General features: G+C 34.3%; 1 protein-coding gene across 1 annotated transcript in view; it reads left to right on the top strand.

The window, feature by feature from the left end:
- rg (rugose) overlaps window positions 1-27,433 on the top strand; it is a 728,321-nt gene that overhangs the window by 333,994 nt on the left and 366,894 nt on the right. The window contains exon 2 of the mRNA XM_068766997.1: window positions 13,359-13,463. Within this exon, the coding sequence (XP_068623098.1) occupies window positions 13,359-13,463 (105 nt within the window). The remainder of the gene's footprint in view (window positions 1-13,358; window positions 13,464-27,433) is intronic.

The following is a 27,433-nucleotide window of genomic DNA, read 5'->3' as shown; positions in this document are numbered from 1 at the left end:
TGTCTTTTACCGTCTTCCATATGAATAGGTTTGACATCTGCTGTAAAGAGCACTACCGCCTATTCAATACGTGGATCTGATTGCTCTTTTGTGACTCGATATTAATAAAATCTGGTGATGACTTTCATCATTATTATCATTTCAGTTATAGGACGTTCACTGCTAGATATAAACCTCTATCATAAATTTCTAATAGGACTGGTTGGTCGCGTCCTGCATACCACGTGGGCGAATGTCGATCGCTGAGTTTGCCGATCCGTGGTCACCATTCAACAAAATCTTAAAGCACCAGCGAGTATCTATTCTGTGTGCGATGTATGCTGTCCACTGTCACTTCAGGTTGCAAATCCACTTGACTATTGATTACTTTCGTTAGATTCAACATTTCTGGCAGATATTATTCTGGCACTAGAGGCGTAAATTTTTGAACACTGTTCGGGTGTTTTAATTTATGCTTTGTGCAGTGAAAGAAAATAAGTTGATTTTCTTTTTTTCTCACCGTATGAATTTTTCTCGAATCATTAAAAAATATTAGCATAAGTTTTGGTTGATTTTTGTTTATATACAGGTATTGCATACAGATCGATTTGTTATAAGCAATAAAGGCTTTTAATATTTGAATTTACACCTATTTCCAATTACCCTGTTTAAATTGATCATTCTGCAATATATGTGTTAATTAATAACTTCTGAATCTTCAATAATTGTAAATCAAGCTGTCGATTCGTATTTATTTTCATTTTAATGGAGATTTTATTGTAAGGTCCGTGATTTTAAGGCTCTATAAATATTGTGATTAACCAAATGTAAACCTAACACGCCTCTTTTGGTGTGACTGTCGTGAATTATTTCACAGGAAGTGAAGGCGTAGGTCTTTTTTGAAAGTTATTGGATGGTGGCCGCCTCCAACCGATCCGCTTGGAAATCAATGTGAGGAAGCGGGTTACGAATGATATCGACGACTAAATCTAAACAAAAAGCGGAAACTAATTTTAGATTTGATTTCTCTTATTGATTATAAAATAAATGTTCACAACATTGCACTTCATTTCAAAGTCTTTTGAAATCTTTTACCGGCTTGATATTTAAATAAGACGCGGGTCGGAGTCCCTCGCCTCCGTAATGCGATATTCTTATTCATGAGATATTTACGCGCGGCGCCTGCCGTGGGAGCGATATAAAAGTGCACGCTGCATCGCGAAATCCGAAAGATATCGTTATTCCAAATCCGAACACATATGAATCCTTTACATTCTTATTCCAGTTTTACCCACAATTCTAGCCAGCGTTGCATTTGTATCTTGAACCTTTATTTATTTCACCACGCATGCAAACTCTGAATCTATTGCTAGTTCCTCCCTTTCTTTTTTGTGTTAGATTCGGAGAGATTGCATGCGTGATGAATGGTAAAGGTAATACGGTCAGGGCGGTGGTGGCTGAGGAAGTAAAAATGCACGATTCAACTAATAACACGTCCGTGGACGAGATCCGAGTGGCGAAATCATTAAAACTTTATTTATTTATTAATTTATAAGCATCACTTGCAGCTGTAGATAATTGTTAATGTACAAAATATAGTTTAGTTAAATTGGGTTCCAATAACAACTCTTCGTTTATAGAATTATCATCTATGGGGGGGTATATATACCATGATCATCACAGTTGACATCACCTTTGTACGCAATGGATGCTGCAGCCCATCCGTTGCGACGTTGTCTCGTCTCGTCTATTTTGGTAATATGGTATGCAGCGTCCTCTGCGTACCATAATACCAAAATGAAATCGCCAATCCATCTGCCAAACGTGGCGATGATGATGATAGATATCTTTGGGGATGGGCATAGGCCCATTATCATATTAGACACAAATATGTAACCTAAGGCATAGGCCTTAGGTTACATATTTAAAATTACATATTTTTTACTTATATTACATAATTCGCCAATAATTATTGCTATTATTAGTTACAATTTTAAAACAAAACTACATATATTTTCAATTTAAAAACTAAAGGTTATTATTATTTCCTTAATTTTTTTAAAAGTAATACATTCTAGTGTTTTTTTACCATTGGATAATCAACATTGATAGATACTTTAAAGAATTTTTAAATAAAAATATATTTACATATAAATACTGATGTTGGAATATTCATTTTATAATAAATAAAATCGTTATAATTTTATGAAAATGTATTTTTACACTCTTTAGAAAATTCAATCTTGTCAAACACGTTTTCAGTTCGCAGATCACCTGGGATTACACGAGCTCTGGTAAAAAAATGAAAATAACTTTTCGCAATTTTCCTCCGCGACTAAAGTTATCGTTAATGGCATCTCTGTTTCTGTTTACATAATATGATAGCAGATCAACAGCTATTTCGTGGAATTCTCTCGAAGCGCACGTAATCCTTCTGCGAATAAACCGACTCTTATTAAAAATTATTATAATATTTATTCATTTTTGATTTTAGAGGATTAAAGCTACGATCCAAACGATTGCAGAGTAACAATTCTCATTATATACGCTTATTGTATATCTGTGAAATAGTTTATTAATGTCACAACTATTTTTTTCTTAGACAACCTTAAAAAATACTGCAACGTTTAACGACGATCTTTCACCAATGTATGTTGTCAGTTGAAACGTACGGGTCCCAGACGTGGTGTGTTACGACGGGCCTCATATGAGAGAAGGCAATACTCGAAGTTTCGATGCGAGATCGCATTAAAAATGAGGAGATCCGCAAAAGAATCAAGATCACTGAAGTAACTCTAAGAATCACCCGTCTGAAATGGGCGGGGCACATAGCTCTTGCAGTCGGTGGTCGTTGGGGCAGAAAGGTTCTCTAGTGGCGACCGGTAGACGCAGAGTTGATAGGCCTCCCGCTACGTGGATCGACGACCGAGTTAAATTCGCGGGAAGACGTTGAATCCAAAGCTGAGTCTATAGGCTGCGTGCTATTACATGATAATGTCAGCTCACGCCGTAAATAACGAAAGTCTCTATTGACATCATTTATTAAAGATTTTGTGGAAGTAATATATTTATATATATATATATATATATATATATATATATATTGCATACCATAGTACCAAAATGGACGAGACGAGACAACGTCGTACGTCGCGGGATAATCTTATATAATTCACAATTCGTGCATTTATTATATAGGATTGCTACAGCTCCCAAACAAACTTCCAGAGGATGGGCAGCAGCTGCCAAACGTGGCGTTGATTATGATAGATATCATTGGGGACAGGCCTATGTCTTGAGTTATTATATCGGCGAAGTACCAGATCAAAGCCTTGGACTCTATCGTTATGCTCCTGCATTTTGTAGAGTGTGCGTCGGAATTACACCAAATAATTTCCCCATCTCCTTTTTTCCATCGGATAACAAAACGCACGGATTCACGATATCCGTACATTTTACACACACGGTTGAAATTCCTTTCACCCGCACTGAGCGTTTTGCTCCTACTTTTACAGTGAAAACAGCCAAGGAGTGGTACAACCTGTCGGCGTCATTGTTTCCAGACAATTATAACTTAGGAGTCTTCAAGACAAGAGTAAATAGGTTTCTTCTAGGCAAGCATGTGGTAGACCTCGTCATTGGATTCAGGCAAAACAAAGGTCAAATACTTAGACCATAAAGGATAAAAAATTGTAATTGTAAATAAACTTGAAAACTTATAGACAGCATATGACAGTTCGCATTGAGTGCGTCTGTCTAGTCAACTATTGTACTCTAATCGTACTTTTGTTTGTAACTAAATAAATTCATTTTAAAAACTCTTAAGTTAAACGGTTTTTTGATTGCCATATTGTGGTGGTCGTGGAAAAATATGCACCTAGTTCGCCATATTGGAACGGCGTCCATCTTGAATTTTAAATTTTTACATAATCATTGTGTTTTACTAGTGTAGCCCTTTCATTTGATACCCATATTGAGGGGGTTAAGGAAAAATACGTAATCCGCCATTTTATAAAGGCGGCCATCTTAGATTTATAATGTTATTGATTTTATTATATTGTATTGCCATCTAAATTAAATGTGTGTACCAAATTTCAGATCAATCTGACAACGGGAAGGTGCTTAAATTTAAATTTCTAATTTTGATCCAAATAAATTCCGTACGGGTCGAACTAAATAAAACCGTTTAAAAACATTCTTAATTTAAATTTCATAAATTCGATTGTAGAGAAAGATTGTTTAAGTGTGCGTTTTATGTAATTTTTTGTAACAGATTAAACATGAACAAATCAGACAAAATGAACGTAAACAGAGCTCTGGCAGCCGAGAATTTTCTTAATCATATTCCAATATTTTATAATTTAACTAATTTCATGGCCCAACGAGTTCTGTGAAAGCATCTCGACCTTTATTATTCTTAGGTATTATACTCCGTCAATTACTTTAATAAAACTGATTCACTTAATATAATGCATTGTGTCATTCAATTTATTTTTATTATGGCATTATGAGAAATCCTTTAATAAAGTTAAATATCGTTTTTAATAATGTAATTACTACTGTTCCTTTACCAACATCTGCCTCCATAGCTATACTATATCTTTATATATTGTACTACTTATATATATTTATATCATTCAGTTTAAAAACAACTGTTTAGTTTGTGACTGGCTTTTCTGAGCAGATCGTCACCCCTTTCGGTGGTAGTTCACTACTTATGATATGAAAATAATCAAGGATTCAAAAGTTCGTGTATATGCCATGCCTGCTTATATATGAATATTTTTATTTTTTATATTTTTTACATTTGTGTGTATTAAAGTGTATATAGTTAGACAGAAATTTTACAGTGTTAATGTAAGATTTTGTTAGGAGACAGTTTTTCCTATTTTTTTTTGTCTAATTTGATACGATAAGTTTTATCTGCAGTAGTTTAACTTTGTTTAGATATATACATGGTTAAAAAAAAATAAGGAACTTGTTATTTTAATGTATTTTATTTATTCTTATTTATTATTAAATACGAAAAGACTAGGTTAAAATATTGAATATATAACATTTATTTATGGTATATATCTTTTGCGATATAGATCATTGAATGTTTACAGGCGAGAATAGGAATAAATCATTTCAATGAACGAAATTTTAATGACAATTTATTTAGAAGCATATATGCACTAATTCCCTGCAATTTTTTTTATGACCCCCGCTATTAGAGGCCTCTCGTACTCCTATTTGTGGTGGGATAGGGACTTTATTAGCATTTAATTTTTTCACATTATCTTTTATTTTCTCTCTCTTCTTTCATTCTTCTCATTCTCTTTCGGTCCGTTTTCTATCTTTTATGCTACATTTCTACTTTCTTACCCTTTTGGTCTGTTCGTCTATCATTCTTTCCTTTTTCTTTTTACATTTTTCGATTTGTATTTTTATTTTACATTGTTACTTATTCTATAATTATTTTCTATCACAGTTTTGTTTCTATTTACATTTTTAATCTATTTATCTTTTTATACTCTGTTTGCTTTATTTCTTTATATCGCTCTTTTGGCGATCTCTTTACAAAGGGATATGAATGCCTGTTTGTCATCTCCGTCTATCAGGGAAGGTATTGTCTCCTCCCTGATTTCAACGCCAGAAATTCCCTGCAATTACAGTAACTACGGTACCGAAAAGTATGTCCACCGCTGGACATAGATCTCTCTTATAGATTTTCAATAGAACTGGTTAGTGGTCGGAAGGTGTTTGATGCAAGCCAGTCCGTCTGTACAGCTGGACGTCTTACGCTGCACTTGCTATCCGTTGCTGCACTAAACACCTGCTGATGGCCGCTTGAACTTGTCAATCCGCTTGATTATGTACTTTGATTTATCTACGGATCACCTTCTTCCTAAATCGATCCTATATTAATAACTATTATTAAAGACTTGATAAAATTCATTTAATCATCATTGGAACTTTTATTGACAGTCAACTTTTTTTTAAATCTATTTTTTGAGTAGGAAGAAATTCAACAACAACTTTATTATGGCTTTCTTTGACTGATTGGTTGTGCCGCTAAAAACATATTTTACAATCTGAAATATATTTACGTATATATACCCATTGAAATTACTGATCAGATCTTCCTCAAGGTGAAGAATATCATGAATTGTTTCTACTTTAAAACCTCAAACAGCATTTCTGAAATAAACATTTGCAGTGATTTACGGAGAGAATTAATTTTATTAAAACTTGTTTCATCAACGATAATTAATCTAAATGAGGCTTAAAATTTATGTCCTTTTTTGTGGTATTTAATCATTCAGCGCAAACGAGTTAACAGGGCGCCAGCGACCCCGGTCACCGGACGAAAGGGTCACCCCGGCCCGGGCCGCCGTAGCTAGACTGTTCTTGGCACTCGGCGCGTCTTTCATTATTATTATCTGTTATATAATAATAAATAAGTATATTAATTACAAGATGCTTGTAAATTATTTTATTTATATGTATTTTCAAATTAATATGTAACAATATAAACGGTTGAAATAAATATCATAATTCGTCAATTTTAAAAATTTCGTTATAATTTTGAATAAACTAGCTGTGACCCGCGACTTGTTCCGTGTGGAATTCAACAATAAATTATTTAGTGTTTTTTTTTAGAATAAATAACGTGAGCCGGACATGAATCTTACAACTGACGTAAGTTTTCTGTCACCCACAAGTCCAAATGTCATCACTCGTTCGCTGTTTTCGTTTCAATTCAAATCAGCACGAACTATTCAAAGCAATATTTGAAATACATTAAAATGACAGTAACGCCATCTGTCGAAAATTAGTAATATCAAGAAACCTTCGCGGGTTCATGCTCAACAATTTTGCTAAAAGTCATCACATGACCAAAGGCATAGTTTACGATTCTATAAAGGACATTTAGACAAACATTCATTTTAATATATATATATATAGAAGACACTACACCGAAAAAGTTTGAAACGTTTCTTTAAGTATGTTGCTACATATTTACTCATTTTTTATATTAATTTTCACCGTGTACTATTTATCCACAAATAAAAACCTCGTCGGATTTAGTTTTGAGCTTCTAAAATTTCTTTTATGAACTATACAAGATGTTACTACAAATGTTTCTGTATGTGGCGTTTCGACTGAATGTGGGCTTCCTTATTTTCTAATAATTATAACCTAAATCTTTTTAGGGTCAGAGTGAATAGGTACTTTCTGATTGTGCATGCTTCATCTTTTAGAGCGTTACCATAGACTTCCTTACCATACTTATAAATTTAAACTATTTTATTATGACAGCTCTCAACAATGAGGCCACGAGTGTTCCTAGTTTTCCCTGACCTGAGATGTGCCCACCCTTTGATCCTCATTTGTCTTCGTAATATATCGATTTCCTTCGGACCATTGGAAGATCAGCTTTGCTCGCTATAGACCTGAATAAGTCCCATTTCACACTCTGGTTCAAGGCTATACTAACGTTTTTCTTCTTTTTTAAATTTCGTTTATCTTTTATAGTTAATTGTTATCTTATTTATATTGTTATAGTATCAATTTGTTACCCTGTTTCGAATTTATGCGTGTCGTAGTGTTTTGGGAGTAAATATTTTGCATTCTTGTAGAATATGGTTTAAAATTTTAATTAGGATCTTTCCAAATGTTGTATCTATCTATATCGGAAGTTTCGCGTTCTTTTTGCCTAATCTCTTATAACTTTCAAAAAAGTATTTCTAACTGCTTATATAAAAATATGGAAGGTAATAAAGAAGTACAGATAATACTAGTTGTTTAGAAGTTGTTCACTGCGGTTATGGCTTGAATAAAAAAGAACTATAGCAATAAAAAGAGGACGCCATAAGTCGTAAGCAAACCCCTCTTTTCTAATGTCAGCATGGAACTTAAACATCTAGATATCTTCCCAGCAGAGATGACAATAACGGGCCATTATATACGGTTCTTAACCGCGAACTCATTCCGTCCGCCCCTAACCGCAGGGGGCTCGCAACATCCCTCATTGCAAAAATCAGCCTCTGCGAGCTATGCAATCCTGGTACTTTTATTGCATATTTTGTGTTGAGAAAATCACAATTGTCTAAGGGTTGGTTGGCGTTTATTAATTATATTATATGTTTGTTTCCCCAGCGCCTTTTAATTTCCATGTTGATCGGACGTATGCAACATCCAAAAAATCTTTTCTTAATTATCACATCTCTTTTTATATTTAAACTTAAGATTTTTATTGTCTTTATTAGAAAAATATCATAATTAAATTCACTGCAATTTATTTACTTTTATGAAGCAAAGGAACAATAAAATATTTTCTTCGCAAAAACTACAGATTTGACAACATAAGGAAAAATTGACAATTATGTTTTAATAAAAAATTAAAATAAATCACATGAGAAAGCTGTTCATCTACCTAAGTATATTTAGATAAATACATTATGATCACTTTTTTTAACTAATATGGGGCGCATTTTGTATTTTATTTACAATGAGACACGGAAATAAATAGTTAAGAAAACATTTCGAACAAGTCAGCTCGTAATTCTGACATTCCGGCAGCTTCCCCGTGTGAGCTCAGCAAATATTTAATGATCCCTTTTCAGTCCTCACCGGGGATGGACCGAACGCCCCGTCATCAGAGGCCATTCTCTCCGCCCCTAACGGCGGGGGGCATCCCTTATTGCAAAATTGCACTCGTGTTTTATGCGAACCTAGTACCTTTATTGCATATATTCCATAATCAAGATATCAAAAAATATTTGCAAGATTAGATAGATAAGAGAGGGTTGGTTGGTTACCAGGGGTAACGTTTATTTTTCTTAGAATTTGTTAAAATAAAGGCATTATAAAATCTTGTATCCAATCCGATATACCAGGAAAGCATAAGAGAGTTGGGAGAAATGTTAAATAGTATTCATTTTAAAGAGGGGTTGTTTAAAAAAAGGGTTCAAAATAACAGCTTCATTCTCTTATGATTATGTAAATTTCATACCGTGAACTTTATTGCCCGTCTCACAAACTTGTTCATAACCCTTTCATGGTGTTCATCTAATTTGCATAAGACTGTCATGTTTAGTATTATAAAATTCATTTCGTATCATATTTTTAATACAAAGTTTGGCAAATTAATTAAAGTTACAAATCGATGCGATGCAATTGTCATTTACAATTAATTACCAAGAGTTTTGCTTTAACACACGAGGCCATAGAACAAGCGAGTGGTCGGCAGATAGAGAGGGTTACAAATCCGATTTTTATTCATTTTAAAATACTTGTAATATAAACACGATAATTAGTTATAGATGTATAAGCGTTTTAGACCACAGATCGACAGCGTGAGATGTCTGTCCACGATGTGGACGTTGGATGCAGGCCTCATCAAACCGTTCATATTAGAAATGTATGGGAGAAACCTATGTCCAACTGTTTATATATATATATTTGAAGAAGTCCGGTCCATTTGCGCAGTAGAACGTTTTGACGTTAAATTTATAAGCATACACTTAATGGTCCAACCGCGCTTCGAGTCGGATCAAATTTTATGTTAAATTTATTTTATTGTATTTGCGAAGAAATTATAAATGTGGTAGAATAAATTTCACACAGTTTAGTGAAAGGTTACGTAGATAGCCTATTCCGAATTTGAATAACGCTTTTTCTTGCTACATCATCATTCCCTTATTTATTTCTAAAACTATTGATTTCTGAACGGAGTAAACAATACATTCACCCCTTTAAACGTTCTACACCTATAATCCTGAATATTAAATCTGACTTCCCTGCTGTTTTATAAACGTTTCCTTGAATTACAATGGATATTTTCACTTCAAATTGGGAAGATTTCCTCTCGAAGTCGCATAAAACACTTGTAACTGTTGAAACATTTTCCTAAATATATAATAATAAATTAATATTCCTGAAATATTAATTTTTGCATATGTAGTGGGTTTTGAGAGTAAATTAAAACTATACAATAAAGCTTTTTTTACACCTACATTCAATCACCCTGTATCTTCTAAAACTTGTGGTTTTAACAGGACTGCATAACATATCAGATAGCTACCGAAACAATTTATTATTTTGGTATCTAATTAATGTTTTGGGCTTGAAATTTGAATGAATCAAATAAAGTTTATATCATAAAGAGATCTCAAAAAAATTCTGTTTGTTGTGGCCACTCTAGAAATTATCAGCCCCGACGGTCGTCGATTGGAAATACGTCTGTGACCTACCTAGTAATATAAATACCTTTACTGAAAATTAAGGGACCACCAGATGATCCATCAATCGAGCGTGTCTGCGGGAGACTTTACGGCCACTTTATGTCGGTCCCCGTGAGTAATGCGCGTGTGAACACGCCTTAATGCACTCCGACCGAATCGTACCGTGTCGTTTCCTTTTTTTTTTCGTTTTAAACAAAATGTTTTTTAAGATTTGAAATGTTGCTGGATTTTCTTCCATCATTTTCTATGTGTTATCTAATCGAACCAAGTTCACTTCTACACCAGGACTGTTATGCCCAGTCACACCAAAAAACCTCAACATAATCTTAAGCTAGAGCTTTACAGCCTTCTTATCTGTGCCGCGTATCCTGACACAGTTCTTAATATATTTATTTGTAATAGACACGCCAATACCTAATATTTTTATATTAATTTCATATAACTTTGTACAAAGTTGAAGATTTTGTCTGTGAAATTTGTACATAGTATCTTTTGGCTTTTTACTTAAGATTTAAGCTAAGCACTTCAACAGTCTAGCAGACTCGATTCAAACTCGAAAAATAATTCCTTAATAATTCCTTAAGTTTTCTGAAACATTTACACTAGAAATAATTTATGATCATCACTTCAGCTGCAGTATTTCCACTTCTGGAAATAAGCCTTCCCATAGATTTCCAAAACGATCTGCTTTCTAAACTTGTGGCGGACCTCCTACCCTGATCTTACCGCTTCGTGGTCTTCACTTCAATACCTTAACCCTTTCGTTACCAGCGCCGGAGTTAGCCGGCATCCACCTTGTAATTATCCTAACTTCTACTTTTAATTGATATACGAGTTAAACATTTTAATATGTAACACAAATTAGAAATTTCGAACATCAGCTTACCGCCATGCAATGTGCACAATTCGCAGCGCACATGCTGTTTCAGTAGTGTCACTTTAGCGGTAAGGAAAGGGTTAAGGAGGCTATCCGTTCTGCGCGCTATGTGGCGTACCAGCTCAATCACCTCAACTTGCCAATCTTCTGAACTGCGTCAGTTACTTTTGTCCATCTAAGGATCTCCTCATTCTATTCGATCTCATAAAGATATCTCGAGTCGAATGCTCTGTCGATCGACTTTTGAATAGAAAATTAAAATAACCAAATATGAGGAAATTAAAAATACATGATTTAAATAAAATTTATAGAAATTTGAATTGTCTGCGGTTATACTCCAAAATTTCCGTAACATATGTCGGATGACAAAGTAAATTCTGTACTAGCTTAAAGGTCAACATCGCCTTCTCATCGCGGCGCTTATAACATAACACCGCTTTACGTTCCTGCTCGCCTAGTAAAGCGTCGCTTCACAAAATGGCGGGCGGATTCGCCTGGTAACTTATTCATTTTACCCATTACGCACACTCCGGTTAACCCTATAATTTGTCGCCATTTTGTCGAAAATATTTTTCTGTTAACAACTCATTAAATACAAGAATGTTTAAATTTAAAATGTTACAATGACAAGACAATTAGAGGGAGTTTAAAAATGGCTGGTAAATTATCTTGTTATTCATCTTATTGAAATAGTATTTTTTAAAATAGTCCAGTTAGAATCATAAACAATCAAGTTGTAAAAGCGATTCTTTTTTGATCATTTATACTCTGTTTAGTTATTGGAGCAATAAAAATGTATAAAACAAGATAGGAATAATGAAATTTCAATCGTTTAGAGCACAGGCAGGCCTGTAAACGATTTAAGGCTCATCGAGCCGCCTATAACACTGATGAGTTGCCAATCGAATTACTGATCACGGAGCTCCTGCCGTAGCTAATAATCGTATTATAAGTGCCGTTGGGTTGGTTATGTTAATTTAATGCGTATAAAATAATTTATTGTTATTATATTCATATTTCATGAATTCCTGGTATTAATTCTCTATATAGATTACACAATAATCTCTCTCCTAGTACAAATTTTACAAGCTATTTATAGAATATGAGTTAGTTTTGCTATCCTAGTAGTAAAAACGCCAAAGTGACACTTGCCTTTGAAGCAAAAATTTTTAAACAAAACAATTATGCTTCGCACACACGTTTTACGACAGTACTTTCAACCCCTTTTTTGCCTAACACCTTCATTTTTCTAGTCTCCTAGTACACTCACACCATAGGGGTAAAAAGGCCCCATTGTTATCATAGAAACAACGGGGGTTCGTGGGTTATTCAATGGTAAAGGAAGGGTTAACGTGTGAAAAGAGACAGCAGTATACTCTATAACTACAGCGGTAATTTTCATATATTATTTAATATATGAAGGATCAAAAGGCAGAAGAAACAATTCATATTTTATTTTAGTGTCACAAATTTTTATAACGAGTACTCAGCAAAAAGGCTTTGAAAATAAATAAATAATAAATATATAGGTATTTATTTCATCTTTATTAGCTAAAATTAATCAATTCATAAAAGAAACAAAATGTACGTTTTCGTTACAAATAATTTATGACATGAAAATAAATAAATTTATCATTGAAAAAAATATATGTCCGCCCACTCCCCACTCTTATTGGACTGGCGCCATTGTGACGCAACACAATGGGCTCGGGTACCAGGAGCGCATGGCCTTCACAGAGGTTGACTGATCGGGCAAATTGAATGTCCGTCGAACACGACGTCTAGGGTCTAGCTCGCCATCGAGATAATGGCCTTTCAAGGCACGGGCCATATTTCACTTTATAAACGGGACTCCCCCGTGTACAAAGACCTTTTTGAAATAATAGCGAAATTGTTAATTACACGCAGCTCACAGTGAGATGAGAAGGATGAAGTATTTAATATTTTGTTATTAAGTGTAGCTAATTTGAATTAATACAGGCGCTTTTAATTTAGACTTAGCGTTGAAAGCCGATATTATTCATTGTGTACAAATTTAATCGATCATGTATTCGATTGAATCTTTCAACCACTATCGCTTCTAATTACAAACGTTGTAGTTTTTTTCACTGAAGGCAGAAAGACGGCTAAAATAAACGGATGATGTATCTTTTGCAATATAGCTTATAGAATGTATACTCAACGAGAATTATCTGCAAGAAAATTAATCTGAACTGAATAACTTTGCGTGTATTTTCTCGTAGTAATAATAGTCTGTTATATTGTTTCAGCTGGTCGGGGGAGAGTTCGACATGGAGCTCAACTTTGTGATCCAAGACGCGCAGAACATTCAGCACATGCTGGAACTTTTAGACCACTGTCCACCCAGTTTGCAGGTAAGTCTTGCTTATATTTAAAGTTTATTGTTTTTGGCGAAAGAATATTTTCAATTTATAAAAATACAAACAAAATATACTGCTTGATCTTGGAAAGTTTCAGATGATAGATCCTTTATTAGGGCTCCAAATGTGGTCTTATCTAAATCCAGAACAAAATGAGATTTTTTTTGTGATTACCTTTACAATATTCTTCAAAGGGCAGTAAGAATAAATTTTTTTCAAGCTTTATAAGCGTAATTAGTTAATAATTTCTGTAGCTGTTTGACATGTATCGACGTCCTGTTAAAACCACAAGTCAATTGATATGTACACAAGATTTAAATCGAACATCTGATACCTGTGAAGGTATAGATGTAAAAGCCTACAAAGGATAAATATATTGCATATTTATAAGCTAAAAGCTTTAAAATTTTTAAACCTATTTCCAATTAATCCGTATAAGGTGATCACTCTGAAACGTCATTGGAATGCGACAAGATAATAACTTTTAATAATACAAAGTCCGCAGAGACTGATTTTAATATATAGGAAAACAAATTAGGAAATATATTTTTCTTATTTATTTTTGGATGGAGTACTCTTCTGAACCATACATTAATGCCTTTAAAGATTTTAAACCCATAAGCAATCACTCTGTATAAGGTTAGAGAGGTACATCGAGAGAAGATAAAAGAATACATCAAAAATATCTTACAAAAATATGCAATTAATTATAATTGAATTCTTACGTTCTGAATAGAAATAAATTAATTAATCTTACGGTACAGAATAGTAAAAGCATGGAGAAATAAATAAAGCAAAAATTTCCAACGCCCGACAATCGGCAATTCCTTTGTGAACCGTTCATGCTTTATTCCGTTTAACCCGTACTTTGTTCTGTTATTTTTAAGTTTTAATGTATTTTAGTTGAAAATTTTATTACAAGAGCGCTAAGTTCTTTGTATTTCGCTGGTGAAACTTTATATGTTTAAAATTTGTTTATTCAAATACATAATTTACATGCTTTCAATCGTCGATTAGTTTAATATTTTTAGTAGTAAGCGCCGGACGACTCAACAGTTGCTATTTTTAAATGAAAAGATTGAGATGTGAATTATCAATGCACGTAAATAAATTTCAATACAACTGAAATGCCTGCTATCCTAGTCGAAAGATCAATAAAGCTTCTTACGTCACTACTAGTGCAAAGGTCATCATAAACCTGTGGCCTCATCAAAACTTTCAACATAAACGCCAACAAATGCCCACGCTCCAATGATTTATGCCCTCCATTTTGAAACTTTTTTTTTACGTTTTGCTCTACCAATCGCTAACTCCCCCCGATATCTTTCGTCCTCTTTCATTTTACTTTCTTTGTTCATTTTGGTATTGTTAAAACGAGATGGAGGTATACGTTCGTCTTTGTGCGGCCTAGTACGTTTTTGTTGTTTTTGAATTGTGGAACACACGCCTCTAAATTTATGGTAGCCTGGTACTAAAGTAGAGCATGTTAACCCTTTTTACGTTGCGAAATTTGTTCTGACCCGGTCAAGATTTGCGATTTCTTTTAACTTAAGGGCCCCTTTTTTAATCGGAAGGTGCCACAACCAGAACGTGAATTTTTTACCGGTTTTTTCTTGTCGAATATATGTTGAATCAAAAACTCGATATCCTATTAGGAGGATCGGAAAGTAAGGTCGTTTCTGTCGACATATTTTACAGAAAAACCGATTGATTTTTAGCGCTCCGGCATTAAAAATTTGTATTCTAGATGGCAAAAGGTTGTTGATAACGAAGGTGAATACATTGTTGATAAGAAATAAAAACTTGTTTAAAAGTAGTCCCGTGAAATTAACTTAAGAAAGCGACATTACTTTCCGGTTTACCTAATATTATGGCGTTACCCTATTCACAGTTAACTTTACTTGTTTTTATCATCATTTTTACATTCAAAGTCAAAAATCAACAAAAAACGCTTTTATACGATTGACGTTTCGAATGGGTTTAAAAGAATATATAAATTATGGGTTTTTTCTCATGTCAAAATGGCGGCGAGTGTCTACAAAATTAGATAATACCTACCATAAATACTTTTTAACCATACCATTAAATGTAAATTAATTTCGTAAATAAAAGTGACTGACACAACTATTATTGTATTTTTACTATATTTATAAAAGTACATATGAAAAAATGAAATGAAATGAAACGAAAGCAAACAATATTCAAAGCTTAATCGACGAAGCTTTTTAATTATGTAGTATCTGGGTTTTTCATTAAACATGGCTTCGTAGAAAGTAGAATAATTACTTTTTAATCAGGATTTTTTTACTAAAAAATTATCGTTTCAAATTTCACTATGTTTAAATTACTTTTACTGGATTGAATAAATATTTAAAAACACGGGGAATAAAGTCAAAGAAAAAGGTACAGAACGTTTTAATAATAAACACCTTGGTCTACTAGGTTAGCATTATCGGAATGTAATTAATTTTATAATATTTATTTCATAATTCCAGCCCCGAGGTAGTGTTGCGTGACACATTATCTCGTCACGTATGGCGGCGAAAATTGCTTTCCTGTGTTGTTATGATTGCCTAGTACCTGACGTCGACAACGGGGCATACCTATCGGTTTTTGTTTGAACATTTTTTTATACATTTTAATTAGTATATATTTTTTTTAATTTATTATTAAAATTTATTTGTAAATAGAACGTTTTATCCCTCAAAAATGTTTTTTAAATATTTACAGTAGATTTTTTTTTAATTTTAAAGTTAAATTTTGATTCAACACTAAATCGATCATATACATGATTAATCTTTGTCCTGATAAATCTATCTATTTGTTTTTTTAAATAGTAATTTTAATAATTCTCGGACCATTAAGAATTATTATTTTTAAATAAAACTTCATTAAAATTTCTCGACGCACTCAGATGGGTACTGGAGCATCAAGGAGTGCTTAAATGATAAATAATTCAAAACAAAGTGCCCCAACCTATCCACCCGACTTCTTAAAACACATTTTCCCGGAAAGTTTCGTGAAGTAACGCCCTCTCCGTAGATTTTATATTTGTTCAACTAAATATACAAGCGCCGTGCACCTGCTTGAAATTTGCTACATCAGCATAAAGTACGATGGTTTGAACAAACGTTGACTTTAAAACTTGCTAAAACTTGGTCGCATAAGATAGATTATATAAACAAAGGAATATAGGTGTAAAAAGCCTTAAAGTGGTGAATGTAAAGCAGATGAGCTGTCAATTAATGAACGATATGCTCTATTGAAAAATTATTAGAGTCCGAAATTATTATTTCTGAAATTATTCATTTTTGAGTAATGTACAATGTAGACCCTGTCATCGCTTTACAGAGGTCAAATGATTTGCCTATAAATTATAAAAAAAAACGTAGTGATGTAACTTTTGCATAACATTGTGATAATATAGTATGAAGCAGACTTTTTACTGCTTGAACTTATTGTCTAGTCGCATTTATGACGAGGAATCATAGATAATGTCACTAAGGATATTGTTTTGTTTAATTTTATACATTATTACTCGCTATTATTATTAGTACAAGAAAATACAGCTTAGGTCAATTTATTTATTCTTATAAAACCTAGTACAGATAGATGTATTAAAGATGTGGTAGAGTGATGTTAGCAGAGGTCGTTAGTTTTCTAGAGGCGCCGAGTAAACCAGTACATTAAGTGCTGGATAATGCATGCAAAGTACACTTTCAGCGTCTCAAAAGTGCTAACTTTGCCAGAGTAACGTTCGCTTGTCGCGTGTACGTAATGCATTCAAATACAACTGCTAAACTCCAACCTAAATGTGCCGCATATCAAATTTTAAACACGTAAAGTTTTGTGATAATAGTTTCGTGTATTTAATAAATTTTAATTTATTGCTTTATTGCATGTAAAATATGTTGCTATGATTTGGAATAAATAATATTTCGATCGACCTTATGAAGATGTAAACATCGTTTTAGCCGCAGGTTGTCGACTGCTAAAAGCAGCCTGTATCCACCATCTTCCGCCAATCTTAACAAAGCGGACAGACGGCCTTATGGGCGCATATCCCATGCTACTCACATATATTTATGTCACTATTTGTTATCATGAGTGTTATGAGATAAGCTATTTTCTTTCAAAAGTAAAGTAGAATTCGAATCAAAGTTTTTTGAATAGCAAAGAACTATTATAGCGATAACATTGCTATTTGTAAAGGGTACCGGAAATGCGTGAGAATCTTAGATAACTTTTTCTTTTCACAAAACCTTGTGAGCGGATATCCCACGCTGCTGTTGAAGATGCTGCCTACTCCAAAACCTTAAGGAGCCAGCTTTTATCTTTTTTCTTCTGAATAATATTTTAAACCTTATATAGTCATCCCATAAAAGCATATTTCAAAGTCCTATCGGGGTTTTGTTCTGCACGCTTTGTGACCTACCAACTGCCATTTAATTTTGCCAATCCGATGAGTTATATCGGTTACTTTTGTTCGTGTTGCTGCTTACCAGAGTGAAATCAACAAACAATCAACATAAATGTTGTCTCTACAAGAAGGTACCACCAGCTCGGAAAGCAGTTCTGCTCAGAAGAGCCTGCGAGAGACTTAACAGTTACTCTATACAAATATACTTTCATAAAGAGTCAGCGTTCAATAATTAGCAACCTGAGTGAGCATCGATAACATTAAATTCCACGCCTTAACATCAGTACAGTATTCTTGGATAAAACAATAAAACTGTTTTAGTATCTGGTTTCAATTCTCTACTGTGACTGACCTAAAATTGACTGTGGTATTTTACACGTATACCACGTGCCATAAACGATTTAGTTTTAAGGTTCGTCTTCATTTCAAGTTCGATATTTGGGTGATCTTTGGGTATGATGATGATGATTTAAACATTATTAATCTATGTTAAATTAATTACATGCAAAATTTTAAACTTTCGTTACAGTAATAGGAAAATAAATAATATAAATCAATATTTATGGCTCAAATATAGAAACTTATTTTGTGATATATATCTAAATCAAGCGCGAAAGGAAGAAAGGAGGAAAAAAAAATCAGTTGAGTAAATGGAATATTAATAAACAGAACAATCTGCGCCACTCGGAGCGTGACAAAGGCGACGTGACACGTCGCGAGTGATGGACGAGACGGGACGTGCTGCGTCACTACGCGTGACGTGTTAAACGGCGTGCTCGATGGACCCCAACGGGATCGGGGAGGCTTTTTGCCTTCGTCATTAGTGATATTGGCACTCCACTCAAACCAGCTTCCTTTATATACAAAGACCTGTTTGTATGACGGTATTTGTAAGATTTTCTTTGTGAAGGCAATTAGTTTTGACACGGGCCTTGTTTGTTAACATGAATTTCATAAGCTATTTTTTACTTGTCAAGATAAAAGAAATCGAATGAAACGAAAGGAATTTTAGATATTTTTTTTTCACAACCGCATGATTTTGAATCCTACTTTAGCAGGACCTAGTTCTAAAAATAACATGCGACATCCCATCCAATGTATCTTTAGGAGTTGTAAACGAAATGTTATGTGGAAAAGTGATATCATATCGAGAAGACGTTTCGTGACTTCCCTGGAGTCCAGATCTCAGGCTCCTGGATTTTTTCTCTGTAGGAGCCTCGCTTGTGCGACAAACGACATTTGACCCATAGACGATCACTGCAAGGCATAGGCGTCAACCAAAATTATCTATGGGGAATATACAATAATGGCCACGCCAAGCAAAGGATCCATGTTTAGATATTAAAGCCCATGTAAACCGCTTAAGGTTTTGGATTGTAGACTGCGGACCAGTAAACACTGCATACTGTAGGATGACAGAAGACAAAAGAAAGGTCAAGTCAGAAGATGCTGGATACATGCTACATCCAACCGGTACTATTGGAAATTTATAGGGAAGGCCTGTGCCCTATACCTATGTTGACAACTTACGACTGAAATAATGACAATGATGACGAAAAATCATTTGTCAATTACTAAAAAAAAGTAATTTAAATACAGGCTTCACAAACTATTTAATTAATATAGAAAGTGTGATGAATTATTTAAGATTGTGTCGAATCGAACCCGCGATCTTTGATCGCGAATCTCAATCCTCTACGGCTGGGCTGTCACTGCTCGATCCTGATTGTACAGATGAAAAACAGGATTCGCGATAAATGTCCGCTACCTGAATGATGTGTCAGCTATTTTCACGGATTTACAGTCGATTCCGGGGAGGTTGTATATTCAAATGACACGAACCAGAGTGATGTTAATTAAAAAAAAATTCTCATGTGTTTTCTTATCTAGACGTTTTTTAAATTCGTTTTACTTAAAAACCCTCTCTTTACTTCTTTTCTTATAAGGTCTATTATCTATCTATCTTTCTTTATTCTGCATCTTTTTGTAATATGATCAATAATAATCGTCTATCGTTACCAGGAATACATAGAGCAATAACTACGTAATACCGCTTGATCAAATAGTAAATGCTCATCGTATTACTGTGTTGTTTTTTATAAACAAATTATCAATTCAAATTTTTATTTCATTGAATATTCCCTAAAGCACTACAGCTGTCTGGCACAACTCAACAAAACTTCGCCTTGATGCTGGAATAAATATGAAGTTTGTTATTCTTATAAGAACTTTCAGCATTTTATGTATCTTTCAAAAGTTCTTTGGTTTTACGCTCCATTCTTCTTTGTAGTGCAATCCTTGGCACTGGTCCCATTATTATTTTTTATATTACTTCTTGATGTAACCTAATCTCTTACATCGTATATCTTGCTTTCGAAAAAGAGACTTTTGCCTTTTTATAGACGCAGTGTTTGACCTCTGTTTCTCCCATGAGGTCTACGTACATGCTTGTCTAGAAGATACTTATTTACTCTTGTCTTGAAGACTCCTAAGTTATAATTGTCTGGAAACAATGACGCCGGCAGGTTGTTCCACTCCTTGGCTGTGCGCACTATTAAAGTATTAGCAAAACGCCTAGTGCGGGAATTGGGGAATTATTTGATGTAATTCCGACGCACACTCTTTAATATGCTGTCTGTAGAATACTGATAAACTGGCAACTTTTCGCCGATGCTAGAAGCTTTGCACTCACCAAAGCATCGTTAATCAGACTCTTATCTCCTTTTTCATTGGTGTCCAGCTTTGAGCTGGTACGTTGCTGATATATCCCACAGATGGCTACAGTATTCATTTTTTTAATTCTATAAAATACGGGAGTACCTGTGGCTTCTAGATTCTGAAGTGAAGACCAAAGACTGACATACACAGCGTAGAACATCAGCCAATAAGTTGCACAGACGAACATGTTAAGGTCGTTGTGATACAAATACAGGCACCTTCCGAACATCTCTGTTGGGAATCTTTGAAAGCAGCATATGTCCAATGTATTTTTTTCGTATCTGTTTACTGTTTATTGGAATTTAGTTCTCGCGAATTGGTGGTGGTAGAGCGCCAAGAACGCTTACCCTAAACCATGCTTATGGCGTCATATCGTAACCTCTCCCTTTACAGGTTGCGTCGGCTCGAGCAGTTACATAGATTTTTACACTGTTTATTTGGTCAGACGCCATGGACCCCGAGTCTCCTTGGCGTGAGTTTATAAAGTACTACGAAAGGGTCTAATATATAGCTACCTCCGCTATACAGCAGTAGTCGTGCAATGAAGTGCACCGCCCGCTCGTTGCAAACACTGAGTCAGACTCAGTGTTTAGCACTGGTCAGTGTAACATCGGACATTCATAGCTATATATTAGTCCCTTTCTTACTAAGGATGGACTTCCGCGAGGTAACGCCCGAATCTGTTAGACGTTTATTAGATACGCTTTTAGAATCAAGGTTTCACGTGAGAGTTGAATTTAAACTTCGCACGCTTTGGAAATCGTTAATATTGAGAGGATGAGGGTAAAGAAATTCCAGCAACGCTGTACTTCGTGTAAATGTAATGCCAACTCCCATCTATGACGATGTGTGGCCTCTATTTTGTTTTTTTCTGTGTGCTAGGCCTACAGTTAGTCTATTTCTCTAATCAAAAGGTTATGACGCAATAATTTCTCTGTGAAAAATCGAGAAAAACATTGCGCAATAACGTTGCAGAGGGAATAGAGCTTCGGGAGGAAGGATATAAAAGTTTTCATTTCGCATTCCCGCCAAGTCGCGAAGCGAATCGCGCGGATTCTGGCCTCCGAGCAATTTCACCGAGATTGTTCCGCTAACGCCCAAGAATGTAATGTAATTACACTCGTTCTTGTTAGCCCGGGGGTTGCGTTGTGTTATGGTGGTATTTATGGCGCCCTAGTACATCCTTGATCTTTCCAAAATTTATCCTTAAAAATCAAATAATGTTTTATTTAGTTTTTGTATGATATTTTTTGTGACAAATAGTTGATTATTATTGGAAGACAGGACGCAGATTGTGATACACAAAATCTCGGATCGCTTAGACAAGAATTTCATGTAGTAACCTGGTATATGGGACCCTGGGAGGGGGGATTTTGGTTTGGACTGTCATTCAATGAAAGGACGGCGGAGAAGACCGAATCTCGCTGAGGTTGATTTTTTAAAGTCCCTGAATTTGGGGCCTCCCGTACTTTCTATTATATTGAAGACAGGGCCTTTTTCATTTTAAATGATTCTTGTCACCCTCCTCTTCTCTTCTACACAATCTCTACTACTCTTCTTCTTCCACCTTTCACATTTTCTCGCCTCTCTAACTTCTGTAATAATTAATAAATCTGAAGAATAACGATTTTTGCAATAACGACACTATTAGTACTTGCTCCTTGCCATATTATTTTTTATGTATAATAAAGAGGATTTAGACTCTATAATAATATTTACTATAATTAAAGTAGATAAAATAGCGAATGTTCAGCGCATATGTTTAAAGGATAATTAAACTAAATGTAAACGCAGCGCAGCGATAAATTAATTGACGCAGTAATTAGCACTCCGGGTCGTCCGCACACGCTCCCGTATATACTTTAAATATACCAATTAGTATTTACATAATTTACATTACATTCAATTACTAAATTAAACCTACCAACCGTGAGATAAATCTAAAAGTAATCATTGGCAACTAAAAACACTTAATACTATAAATTATTACCCATATCTTATACTCAACTAAAAACTCTTGAAGGCTATAACAACATTTATTAAATAATATACTTATAACTTTAAATTTAAAACTAAAAATTGATTAAATATCTTGTGGTAAATATCATCTGGCAGACGATCACTTCTTCTTTTCAGCTGATAGACGGCCACTGCAAGGCATAGATCTTCCTCAAGTCTTGCCACGATGACCGGGCTTGCGCAGCCTTCAGCGACTTTTCGCGGCCTCGACTATGTCTTTGGACAACCTAATGTTGGACTTACCCATGTCATTTCTACCGGCTTGTTGTCTTCACTCGAGAACCTTATAAAAATAAATAATACGGGACGATTAGTTACAGGTAAAAAGGGCTTTAAAGGTGAATGTATGGCTAATTTTCAGTCAATTAATGTATGGCCGAAAGGTTTTCACGGTATAGTTAAGTAATAAGTTAAGTAGAAGTCTAGATACGAGCAGCGCGAGATAGGTTGTCGTAGCGATCTATGGGGGAGACCTTTGCCTTCCAGGGGACGTCTTTTGGAGATATAATGACTGTTAACGAAAATTGCATTAGTTTCAGAAATAAAAAATTACGTAATGATGACTAAAGATATTTTGGGAGCGAAGGAGAAGCAAAAAAGGTGATGCATAAAACACTAGTAAGCCAGAATGTCAGATATTGTGAAGAAACCCCTTCAATCTCTTTCAAGAACGGGGTGAATGGTCCCCAATAAAGAGTCCATGTAAAAAAAGTAGGAAAAGTGTTTTTAAAATTCGAATGACTTAATATTAAAATTAATTATTGTTTACTATCTGTACATGTAGACTTTGTACTTCTAGAAGTAATTGGTCTGTCGCATTTCAATAGAAAAAAAGTGTGATATTCTTTAGAGAGATCACTTACATATGATTGAAATTAAGTGTAAAAGCCATGAAGCTTTGTTAGAGAATGAGATATATTCTCACCTTTAAAGCTTGTACACTTATAATTAATTATTATATTACCAGCGTATGTCTTATGGATAATTAAACATATGACGTTTTAAATAACTACATTCCAAGATTACTTTTAATTTCTATTCACATAAAAATCGTTTCATACACTTCCGTTCGGACCAGTTGGCAGTGTAACTTTATTAATTGCAATATTTTTGTTACAATTTGTCGCAACGAAGAAAGATGTTATAATCATTAATTTATTAGGCTTGAAATATAAGATATTAAATTGGTTATGACCGAATTGTGGCGCGTGACGTGACGGTCCAGATGGATCGCGTCGAGTCGACCCCCGAGACATGATTAGTGTCAAATGACCGCTTTCTCTTTTTAAGGAAACGCTTTTTTTGAGAAAGAAAAACGTTACGTAAATTATGCGTTAATTCGTTTTGCAGATATCAAACGGAAATTTTTAAGTATTAAATACCAAAAGTGGGAAAGTCGAGGTGGCAATAGGCAGGTTATAAAACAAATAGCTTTAGCTCTAAGTTTCGGCAGCAAAAAAAAAACCTGCCCACTAGGTGACATGACGTTGAATGTCTAAATGAGAGGCCAACTCATCAAATATGTTATTACGAGTAAATCTGGAATGTTCTAAAGCAAGACGACCATTCAATGCTGGGCACGTAGTACACGGAGCCGTAAAGTCTGAAGATTGTACTGGGCGACACCAAGAAGTACGTCCTCGAGCCTATAGCTTTTAATTTTGACCACGGACTGCGGGAAGTAACACAGTAGAGCTAAATCGGTCAGGCTATATTTTCTCCACGACACTCAGTTAGATCAGTGGAGTTTATTTTCTATTAGTATCTTTAACGACATCACAGAAGGACCCGGATATTGCACGGTTGATTTAATTGATATAGTTTTTCATCAAACTATGCTCTTTTAACAAAAGATACCCTCGGGCTATATAACAGTGACCATCATGTGGTAGCAACATCACGTCACACGAACTCGTGCGTGTATTGCACGGACGAGACTCAAGATGCGATCGCAAGATTCATAGATGTGGCGAATACGGCAACCGCTGCACAGACACTGGCGCACAACCTGAGGATGCCAATATGGAGTAGGGATGAGGAAGTGGTCAGAAATTGTTAGGTTAAAAACATATAAACAAGATACTGATGATTTAAGAGCCTAAAGTTTAAGTTAGGAAATAGTTATAGAAACTTAGTAAACACTGTGATACGGAGAAACGTAAGCAAAGAAAAATTTGGAAATATTAAATGTGAAAACGAAGGCACGGACGCTTATGTCACGTATATAGAAACTTAAAAAAAAGACTATGTTAATCTAGCTTTTTACTCACGACGTAAGTTGTCGCTTTAAATGTTCCTATATGTAAAATGAAATAAATAAATAAATTATAACACCAAGTACCCCGTCGAGGTCACGAAACGTTACGCGTCGCAGTATTAATCCCAATGTAATATCTCGTAAGCGCACGGCGTGTCGTGCGAAACTCGTAAAACAGAAGGTAGTCATAAAAAACGAAAGCAAGAACAATCCCCGCGACGTCTGGAGTCGACGTGAAAACGCTGCCATCAGTGAAATGAGACATCGCCTTGTAAACTTTTATTTAGCAATTTGGCGGACTCGTCGACGGGGGAGGTCGGAGTTGTAAAGTGCAATTGTGACTTCGCTAAATAACAAGTGTGTACAGCGACATTTCCACGGACTCGCTGACACTACAATTTTAATATAATTTTCATTTAAAGAGAAGAATATATTTTTAAACGGTTTTATTTAGTTCGACCCGTACGGAATTTATTTGTGTCAAAATTAGAAATTGAAATTTAAGCACCTCTCCGTTGTCAGATTGATCTGAAATTTGGTACACACATTTAATTTAGATGACGATACAATACAATAAAATCAATAACATTATAAATCTAAGATGGCCGCCGATACAAAATGGCGGATTACGTATTTTTCCTTAACCCCCTCAATATGGGTATCAAAAAACCGTTTAACTAATAAGTTTTTTTTTAAATGTATTTATCTTTAACTAAATCCTTTTCGGCCTATGTCTAATAATGGGCGTTTATCGGCTGGGATACTGATGATCACGTCTTCTCTTCATTTCTTTCTCGGTTTTTCCTTAACTTTCATTATTACAAGGCTGTGCAAAGTGTAAAATGTTCTGTTAAGCAATTAAATAAAAATAAATCACTTTTATTCAAGTAGGCATTTACATGCGTTTTTGAATCGTAAAATATTTAATATAATTTACGATTCAAATTATTTAAAAATTATATGTAATAATCATCAATCATCATCAGCTCGGAAGGCACATTTGCTAAGATCCGGTCAGAAACTCAAGTTGTTTAAGTGTACATTATAATATCAATCATGTAAATGTGCCAACAAACCAAGTTCCACACATTTCGAAACTTTTAATTTTAGATTACAAGCTAAGAAACGGAAGGGTACAGATATCTTATACAAATTTATTATATTCGCGTAGGTAATGTCATTTCGAATGAAAAGTAAATAAAAGTAAAAAGAAAGACTGATCTAATAAAACACTTTTATCTTGTATAATGGAGTGATGCGTAATATATATTAAAACTGTTTAATTTTCTGTTTATTTAATATCAATGAAACGTACAAAAATCAGTCAGTATATAAACAGTTTCTAATTTATTTAGTGTTGATCACAAAAGTCTACCTAAGAAGTTATTCATCATTTCAGTCAGTAGGATGTTCACTGCTGATGATAGAAGTGGCCTGCATCCAGTGTTTTGTGGCGACCGAAGACTATTAACATTTAAAATAATTTCGGCATCCAAAGGTTGTTTGGAAGAGATCGCCACGAGCCATAAGACCGCCTCATGTACATATATATATTTTGTTTCTTTTTTTTTTTAATTATTATCTACGTTAATTTGTTGTTTTGTTTTTTATATAGAATTTTGGTGTACAATAAAGTATAAATAAATCAATAAATAAATATAGAAAACTTAGCCTAGAGTATTGCGTAGATAACAAGTAAGAAGGTGTTTTATGTTATATAAAAATAATAAATAACATTTAAAATACTATCTGTAGCATGTTTTACTTGGACCTCGTCTAGGTGGATCGATGATAGTGACCTATTTATTACATACTATCGTATCTAATTGATACCTTGTCAAATTCTGTCGCGAGTTGCTCCGAGTTAGTTGAATCAAAGACAATTCAGTTTGCTTGGTAGGTACACTCGTTCCAACAAAGCGATTCGTTCTTTGTCGGCTGTAACAAAGTGGCAATGGGATTACTATACGAGGCTTCATTGCCTTTTGTTACAAACGAACCGCAGTCAATTATACAGAATGCGTAAGAGGATTATAAAGGATGTTTCATTTGTTATAAATGCATACAATGAAGTGCTACTGGCATTTCACGATGAACCATGGTAAATAATTTTCTGCTCTGTAAATACTTTATTCAAATTAGGATAAATTACATATCTTATTAACATCTAGATGACTTTACCATCTGTTAGAATGATAAATGTTTTAGACCATAGATGAACATTCGTAAGAAACTTAGCATAAATATAAATTTTCTACAAGAAAAGACAATCATTTATTTATTTAACAATAAAATAGCAAAAGTGGTACAATAACAATAGAAATTATTAAGACTCTAAAGGAAATCAAAAACAGTCGAACAAGATCCCAAGGTAGTCTTGAATAAAACAAAAAAGGTTTAGGAAATAAAAATAGCTATAACTGTATGAAAATAAAACTAGAAATAATTTAGTCAAAACTGTGATAATGTAGCAAACTGTAGTCTAGAAACGAAGATGAGGGAAGGAAGGTGATGCACGGGGGACGATTTGAATGTGAAGAAAGATAGAGA

Source organism: Battus philenor, unplaced genomic scaffold (genome assembly GCF_028537555.1).
Source record: "Battus philenor isolate CCGP_79_NKW_IND1 unplaced genomic scaffold, ilBatPhil1.0.hap1 SCAF_22, whole genome shotgun sequence".
In the NCBI taxonomy this organism is placed as follows: domain Eukaryota; kingdom Metazoa; phylum Arthropoda; class Insecta; order Lepidoptera; family Papilionidae; genus Battus; species Battus philenor.
This window is presented reverse-complemented; position numbering and strand designations above follow the sequence as displayed.